At 40.7% G+C, this 8955-nt stretch overlaps 1 protein-coding gene across 6 annotated transcripts in view; it reads right to left on the reverse strand.

Annotated features, from left to right (window-relative positions):
* The window catches only part of RBM26 (RNA binding motif protein 26), a 50705-nt gene extending 42452 nt beyond the window's left edge, over positions 1–8253 (reverse strand). For 3 of the 6 annotated variants that reach the window (XM_057374580.1, XM_057374578.1, XM_057374583.1), the window contains exon 1: positions 7820–8251. In XM_057374580.1, coding sequence (XP_057230563.1) covers positions 7820–7890 — 71 coding nt within the window. In that variant the 5' untranslated portion in view covers positions 7891–8251. Of the gene's footprint in view, positions 1–7819 lie in introns of all 6 variants that reach the window. The other 3 variants (XM_057374582.1, XM_057374577.1, XM_057374579.1) reach the window with 2 other exon arrangements.
* Positions 8254–8955: the final 702 nt, after the last annotated feature.

The following is an 8955-nucleotide window of genomic DNA, read 5'->3' on the forward strand; positions in this document are numbered from 1 at the left end:
GAACAATGCAAAAAAACTGTAGATTTCTACTATCATTCTTATTCAGAGTGTACAGGGGTATTTCTACATAAGAATTTAAATGCTTTCAGTTTTGGCTACTTAACAAATACTATTTTAAAAAAATACTAACAGACAAATTATTTCAAATTGATACTAGTTAAGCAATAATAAATATAATGAGTTTTGTGGTAGTGAGATGAACATGCTTTCATAAATTAACAATATGACTTTACATGCTTTCTTTTCATTTTTAAAAATTAAATTACAAGAAATCTTTACACAGAAAGAGGTTGATGTCTTATATTATATACTGACTTGAAACAGAAGTCTCCTATATCTGTTCTTCATAGAAAAAAACCCACAAACAATTGAWCTGTTTTCTCCACAGTACTGTGAACTGTGCCTGTTTCTGTAGATAGTATCTTTAAAAGATCTAACAAGGCTATAATCTGATCCTTTACTGCTTTTCAAACTCTTATAAAATGACTTTTTTAAGATGATGCTAAAATTAAATTGCTAGCAACCTCAAGTGGTAGAAGAGAGAGCCAACTGGTCTCATKAAGTAAAAAAGAAATTTGAAATTTACAAAACTGTTAATAAAGGAGGTCTGCTTGAAAATTTCTTTATAGATATTAGAAGTTCTAGACATGACCTTTAATCATTTTCTTTGGGAGAGAGCTGCTTTTCTAAAAAGCAATTTCTTTTTACATTTTCATTCAAACTTAATTCTGAAATGTTCCATATAAATTCTCCATCCACTGGTTTAGTCAAAATCTGCTGGTTTGGATTATGGGGCTTTGAGTTTTTCTGATAAACAAGTTCTTATGTTCTCTAGTTAAACAGYATTTTCTTACAGAATAGCAGCCTTTGTGTGCGAATAATACACAACATGCTTGCTCTTTGTTGTGCACACATGATTTTTCACCCGTTTTGAGCTAGCTTTATTAGTTTTTCTAAACGTCTTTATCTTGCATTTCATGTTCTTACAATCAACAGAGTTTTGTTTACAAGTARTGTGTGAATAAAGAAAACAGGAAACGCTCATGCTGATGGCAGCATGTATACTGTGTAGCACAAGGATTTATCACACAATATATGTACGACCATATATATTCTTGCAGATTGAAAGATAATAAAGATCCTTATTTGACAACTTTGAAAAATGAGAATACCACCAACACATTTCAAATACTGTAAGTTGCATTAAAAAAGAAAAATAAATTTGTATTTGGATTCTACTGCTCAYTGAGTGACACACATTCTCAGTTAAATACAGGTTGAATCCTTAGCTAAACTTAAAYATGTTGTGGTACATCAGTCCTCATCATAAACACAAATATGTGACAGAACTTCATACATAACTTCATTCTAATGATAAAGTCTGKCTAATAGAAATATGGTCACATCCATCAAAACATGTAGAAAAACACTTCTCAACTCCAATTCCAACATCTCCATCCCCTCAACATTCTGTGGGTATGTGCTGCAAGCACTAATATGCATCTGTAAAGCACACATTTTTCTTCCTGTTTTCGCTTTCATGTTTTCTTTAACAAACAAACACCAGCTGGCACAAGTAATCTGAATTCATTTTCACTGCAGCAAGTACATCCCAGTGTGCACTACAATTAAACACCATAGCATGTTTTCTTACACCAAATTTCTGACTATATATCATTTTAACTAGCAATGTTAACTGTTTTTTACCACTAGAAATGCTTTTTTGCACTCTATACTCTTTAATACAGAAAATATATACAGTACCTACTCCTCTCTATTATACAAGGGATATTGCTCATGTAATCCTACTTTAATGAACAATATTGAATATACAGGCATAGATGGAAGAATTCTCTTGCTAGATCTCTACACGTTCTTCAGAGATTTATATGGATACCTCCAAYTGCTATGCAACAGATAAAAGCTTCAAAAAGGAAAGCAATTCCCAATCAAATATTTTGCTCARTCATAGAAGGAAGAGTTCAACAAAGCTCACAGGAAAATTCAAAAACACATATTTCTGACCTCACCTGGTTTTGCAGTCATTATTTGAAATTAGTATTTCAAACAAATATAAACCAGAAAAGCTGAAGCTGTCAGAGCAAATTTAAGCATTATTTTTTTTGTTGTAAATAATATTTGAAAAAGGGAAAGTAATTTGGCTAACACCTCTCAGTACAGTCTTTCCTTATTTGAACACTTTTCAACCTATCCATTTCCAATACTCAGAGCATTTCTTTTAAAATGTAAGATATGTTCTGAGAATCTCCTTTGACTTTTTTAATCACCATGCAACCAGACATTAGCCTTAACTATGAAATGCAGTGTATGTGCAATAGATATTAAAGGTGTTTGCAAAAACACATTACTGGTGTAGCTGTACATACAAAAGCCCTTATTAACACAGACCTCATACTGTATGCACACACTACTTTTTTAAGATGGTAAAGAAACTACATGAGGGGGTTTTTTTCTTCAGTTTTAAAATTAATGTAYAAACCGAAAAGGTGCTGCAAAAATTCTGAAACTAGTTCCTTGAAAAATTTATACTACCACAATACACTGAAACCTCAAAAGCATGTCTGGAGTCCTCTAGGCAATAAATGGTGTTGCTGTGAAGGAAATAACATGTCGGTGCATGCTATTTGTCGTRTTCTGATCCTGAGACTTAATAACCTGAATTTCAGAGTCTAGTTTTGTTGCCTGAAGACTGACTGCTAAAATACTGCTTAGTTCTTGACATTAGTGAAGGTGGACGTGGCCATCTTTAAAGGCTCAAGAGAAATGGTTTCTACTTGCAGGGCTGAGTGGGTGCAGAAAGATGTACACTGCACAATGGGCAGTTCAGTCAGCCTAATGCAGGCAGTTGTACCACTCTGCTGTTACTAAAAAAAATTAAATCTATAAAAATCTTTGGTGTTCAGTAACAATGAGTTGCAACAATAATGAATGACAAATTCATTCAGCAAGATCCAACTTTTATCTTGGATGCTGTTGTTACTGAGAAGCACCACTCTCAAAATACCCACTTTCATTAACTCTCTAACAGTACTTAATACAACAGAAGCACATGGAGGAATGCAGCAACCTTCAATGCTGCTATTTAAGCTACTGATGTCGTTACATCAGTTCTAAATTATTATGATACCCAGATCTGACATGTTCATACAGCTGCAACCAGTAATTGGCAGCCAAGAATGCAACCCCTAGATTCAAGACAGCTCTCAAGAGGCAGAACAGCTGTCAGCTTACTGGCTCTCCAACAACCATTCAATGCAGAAAGCAAAACTCATCACAGTGCTTCTATGAYTTGCAATGCAGTCAAACGGATTCCATTTCTCTGTTGATGTTCACTGTCAGAACAAAAAAGGTTTCCTGTAGCAGGAGTAATGTCTCCTTTAAWTTTTTTGCTTTCAACTATACCTAATAATATCAATATTTTAATATTAACATAATATTTTTACAGAGAAGTTTAGCAGTATCTGCACTCTAAGCTAGGAACTTTGATTTCTCAAATACAGTAGCTCTCAGTGAATCAGGTGAACAGACTATCAAGTWTCACACAGATGTAGAAAAATAACTAGCATTAAAAGTGACGATGTGCATTAATGCTTTATTTATCTTAGTTACAAATAGCTTCATGCAAAGTGTTAAAGTGAAATTAAGAGAAACACCTATTGCTTCTGAACTTCTTAGGAAGGTCAATGGTCAATGAGAGAAATCTCATGATGGATCAATGAAAGTCACTGGGATGATGGTGTGCCACATGTATGTGAAAAGGAATGACAAGGTTTTCATTTTAACCTTKTTCTATGCTTTCAATGTCCTGGCTTACCAGGATATTCCTCACACCACTGTTAAACTTTTTTTATTCACTACCTTTTGTCAGTAACATGTGAAGCAAAATCATAAGGGTTGAAAACCTTCACAAAGACAGAAGAGTGAAGGCATAACTGAACAGCAGAGGATACAGATCRTTTGCCATAAAATATTCCATTCATAAAGATAATCAAAATATTCTTTAAACAACTTTGATTTTACTCCAACTGATGTAAGTTGTTACAACACCATGTTCACTTACAGAATTCACCAATGCAAAATATCTTTCCTTTTCAATGAGGTGTGCCTAAATTCTGTATAAATATTGTTGTAGGCATTTCATCTTTCAAGAAAGGTTGATTTTGTATTGGAACAAACATTCACAAAAACATAAATACAGTGAAGCGAAAAAAACAGATACAGGAGCCTTAATCAAGCTGAAAGTAAAATTCAGTGGGCCACAAAAATGTTTCAATTTAATTTATTTATACAAAGTAATTAAAACCAAGAAAATTTTCCACTGTAGAGAATTAGGGCAAGGGGGACAACATTATAATGCCTTAGTAGCAAAATTTTGAGTGCAGCATTAGTAAAAAAAAAAAGCTAAGTTTTTTTCACAAGTAGAGATTCAAAGAAATTCAAGAAAAAAAAAATTAAAGAAATCCCTACTTGGAACTTTGCCAAGCCAGATCCCAATATTCCAGCAAGGACTGTATACACAGTTTATACAATATCCGGAACAAACATGCAGAAAAGGAACACATCACAATTGATAAGGCTCAGCRAGTGCCCTGCTAGTACAGAAATCAAAAGTGACAGGCATACGTTCATATTCCAAGTTTAACATTATTTTCCTACACTTGACTGAAACTATGACACAGACAAGAAGTGTGTAACACTAGTAACTTAGCTCACTGCTGTTTGCAAGCAGTGAGGATGACGGGTAACAAATGCCTTCTTTACAGAGCTGACCAGAGTTGAAGATACAAGATAATTCTAGCCAAACACAGAGTAGCCACAGCACAAAAAGCCTGTACTGGTGCTACATTTACATGGCTGTATCTGCAGTGATTCTGTGTGTATATTTAGCAACTCTGTACACCAAATGGAACTGCCCAAAGAGTTATTTCCAAAACCACAAAAGCAGCCTCTTCTCGAAGAGCTGTAGAAAGCTCAGAGAGACCAATCACCCCTCAAACAGAGCTGAACTGTGCAAATGCTCCAGCATGGCAGCATTTGCAGTTTCTGCCTCACTGCAACAAGACAAAACTCAGATAAGGCCTTTTTGTATGGATGACCACCAAGGTTTTGCCAAAGGCATCAGAGTAGTCCAAAACAAACAAACAAACAAACCCAACAACCTACCACTGACAAAAAAAATCCAAATCTTAAATCCTGTACCATCCCTCTCCTTCAAACATTCTTGTCAATGAACAGTGTTTCCCAGAGACTCCACATGAAAGCAATCCAACAATCAAATCATGTCCAGTCCATATAATTATGCAATACACTTGTTTCATTATACTAAGTTAGCATTTTTAGAACAGTTTAAATATAACAATAGCACAAAAATTGTTTCATTCTATATTTTAATCCTGAAACATTGTATTTCAGAAGTACATGCATTATGACCATTGGAATAAGTTATGTATCCTGATTAAAAATTTTAGCTGCTTGGAAAGGGCAACTTGGAAAGTGCAGCACATTCTAACTAGTCAGCTCTAGGTAACATGCATATAAATATAGATCTATGCATGTTTGCATAAAATTTATTTACATTTCTTCTTAAATGCACTTCTCTCCTTAAAGTCACCACACCACCCCCKCCATGATGACCTAATACTGTGGTTTCTTTCTTAGGAGGTTATCTTGTAGCTAAAGGTTTCTGAAAGAGCCACTAGGCAAAAACGCTTGGCGCTTTTGTTTCATTAACAAGAAAAGACAAGCCAAAAATCATTTCTGGACTACAGCAACATCTCCAAAGGATCAACACTTAGTGCCTTACTGTACTTGTACTGCAACAGTTACTTCTTCAGATGTGGCTGAATAGTGCAATTTTCATACAGGCGGAAGCTATGGCTAGAGTCACACACTGCAGATAGCTGACACCAAAAGCACCTCCAAGAGTATTTGACTGCTAAGAAAAGACAAGACACCTCCACTAATTCCAGCATCTAGTCAACAGCGTAATCACACAGGACACTGCAAAAAACTGAATGACAGTCCCTGCTGGTTTGTTTCATCTCAAAGTGAAAAATTTAGAGAACTCTACGTCCTCCAAACCAGTAATTCCCTAGCTCTCCACAGTTTTCCAGAACAACCACACTGGATCTGCTCACACCACATTTAACTTAACAGATATATGCTGGTCCTCTTAGTGAAAAAAAAGCAGAAACTTGCACTGATCACAAAAGCTGAGCATCTCAATTTCACCCTTTAACTGCTGACTACTGCTAGATCTCACGGTATAATATTCAAACAAAGAAACATGGACCAAACTGARTCTTAATCAGCACTCTGAAATACTGACATCAAACTGTTGATTGCCAATAACAAAATATTCATAAAAGAAAGTATCCAGAAACTAATAGTGAGCATTAAGCAGCAGAAGACTTGGGTGGTTTATTACCTCAGAACAAACGTTCTCTGTTATTTGAATATTGCACTGAATATATTGATGCAAAACAAAGAATAACTCACCTTATCCGAACTACAGCTTTACAAGATGATGGTTTTTTTCTCAAAATAAAAATCTCAACTGTCAAACCTTTCATAACAAAGACACTCAGTGTAACTTGCTGCAGGCCTAATTCAAAGTCCACTGAAAGTAAATTCATGGTTCATCTATCTCAGTGTGGACTAGATTAGACCCTGTGGAAAAAAAGAACATCCCCACTCCCACACCCCTGCCAAAAAATAAACAAAAACAAACAAAAAAACAACCCAAGTGAAGCTTTCTTAAAAATGTCCCATCATTTTACAACTTTTTCAAGTTATTTCAATATAAGCCCTACAAACTGTACCGGCACATATATATACTTACCTAATGGCTACTGAAGCCATAAAACAAAACTTTGCCACCCTACAACTGGCCTCGTAAGGAGTAAAACCTACAGTGGGCAATCACCTCAGCACAAAAGTTAACACTAGACTGAATTCAGAAGTTCTAATTCATTTGACTCAACTAAAACTCCAACAATTTAATTCAGACATGCTAAAACAGTGGCTCAGAATGTCAAGAAAAGTGTAAGATGTGATCTATAGACACCATACTTCCAGAAGACAAACCTTTAAAACTAAGTTAGCAGCTCACCTCCACTAAAATACCATTCAGAAAAGGAAGACATATTTGCAGAAGAGCCCCACTTACTCACACGAATGTTATACTTAAAGGCTACACAAGTATTCACAAACAGGCAAATTATTCTCTGGGGTTCCTACTTCCAAGTCCTCTACTGATGCAATTTKTATTTGGGGGGAGGGAAACCCGACAGCGTCAGACATTCAAAACTACCAAGAGTGATGCGCAACGATTCTGCAGAAAATGCTACTGGGAATATCCCAGGATCCCTCAAGACGTCCCAGTGGCACCTGAGCTCTCTCGGAGAAGGTCCCTGGACAGGGCGGCGAGCCGTGTGGCCGCTCCGGGGGCTGAGCGCGGGGCACCGAGAGGTGCACACGCACACAGAGCGTCTCCCGCTCTCCCTGGGCTACAAAGGGAAGAGGAACGCGGTCGCTAGGGGGGGAAGCTGCATCCTCYGGAGGGAGACGGTGCTACCTCCCGGCCGAGGACGGCGACGGGAGAACGGGAGAGCGCGAGAGCGACGCAGCCCCTCACAGACGRCGGCCGGGGAAGAAGGGCGCTGAGAGGGCATCTCCCGGGATGCCCTACCGGGACTCTCCGGCACCGCGCTTCCCGCCCCTACGCATCACCATCTTCTGCAAGGGGCAGGTTTATTTCGAGGGGGCGACAGGGCGAGGAAGGGTCGTGGTTACTCACATGGGCTCCAAGGTTTTGCTGAGCCAGGATTTCAGCGCCTCGAAGTTTTCTATGATCATTTTAACCACCATCCAGAGCGGCCCGGGCCCCCCGCCTCCCCGCCAGCAGCAACAGCAGCAGCAGCAGCCCCGGCGGCGGGGTCCGCGCCGCCCCGCCGGCCGGCACCCCGGCTCCCGCCGCGCTTCCCCGCACGCTCCGCCGCCCCCCGGTTCGGCAGAGGCCGCCTGGCAGGGGCCGGAGGCCCAGCGACACGGAGGGGGCGGAACCAGTCGAGCACTGGCTGCTTCCCGCGGGCCCCGCTCTCGCCGCTCCTCGGCCAGGGAGCGCGTCCCGGGCGCTGCGCGGGTCCCCCCCGCCGGAGGGCGGCGCGGCCGAGTGTGGCGGCGGCGCGGTCCGGGACGGGCAGCCCCCCCGCCACCCTGAGCCGCAGCGCCCGACGGAGCGAGCGCCCGAGCGAGCCGCTAAGATGGCGGCGCCCCGCTGTCGCGAGAGCCGGCAGTCTCGCGAGGCCAGGTGGCGCGCGGGGCCTGCCGGGAGGCGGGGCCGGGCGGAGAGGCCGCGGTGTCGGGGGGCGGTGCGGCTTCAGAACTCACCAGTTCCCTCATGCTGTGGATCGAGGRTGCAGTGCTCTAGTGGCAAAAGAAATGCCATTCTGTATGCCCGGCTGGTGTTTTAAATGTGCCTGTACTTTTTTTTGTTGCCTGGGCACGCTGATAGCCTTACCTAATAYGAGCACAGGATCACAGAATGCGTGAGTTTGGAAGGGACCGCAGTAGGGTRCCTGGCCCAACCTCCCTGTTGAGGCACGGTCATCCTAGAGCACATTGCACAGGATTGCTCCCAGGACGTTCTTGAATAACTCCTTTGAGGGACACACCCTCTGTGGACAATCTGAGCTGGTGCACGGTCACCTGCACAGTCAAGAAGATCCTTCCTCAGATTCAGGTGGAACTTCTTTTGCATCAGTCTCTGCCCATTGCCTCTTGTCCTCATCACGGCTGAGAACAGCCTGGCTTCATCCTCTTGGCATCCTCYCTTCAGATACTTACAGACATTGATGTGGTCCCCTTTCAGTCATCCTTTCTTGAGATTGAGCCGGCCCAGCTCCCTCAGCCCCTTCTCATGAGAGAGATGCT

The sequence above is a fragment of the Malurus melanocephalus genome, unplaced genomic scaffold (assembly GCF_030028575.1).
Source record: "Malurus melanocephalus ecotype Western Australia unplaced genomic scaffold, MMel_1.1 scaffold_229, whole genome shotgun sequence".
Classification (NCBI taxonomy): Eukaryota; Metazoa; Chordata; class Aves; order Passeriformes; family Maluridae; genus Malurus; species Malurus melanocephalus.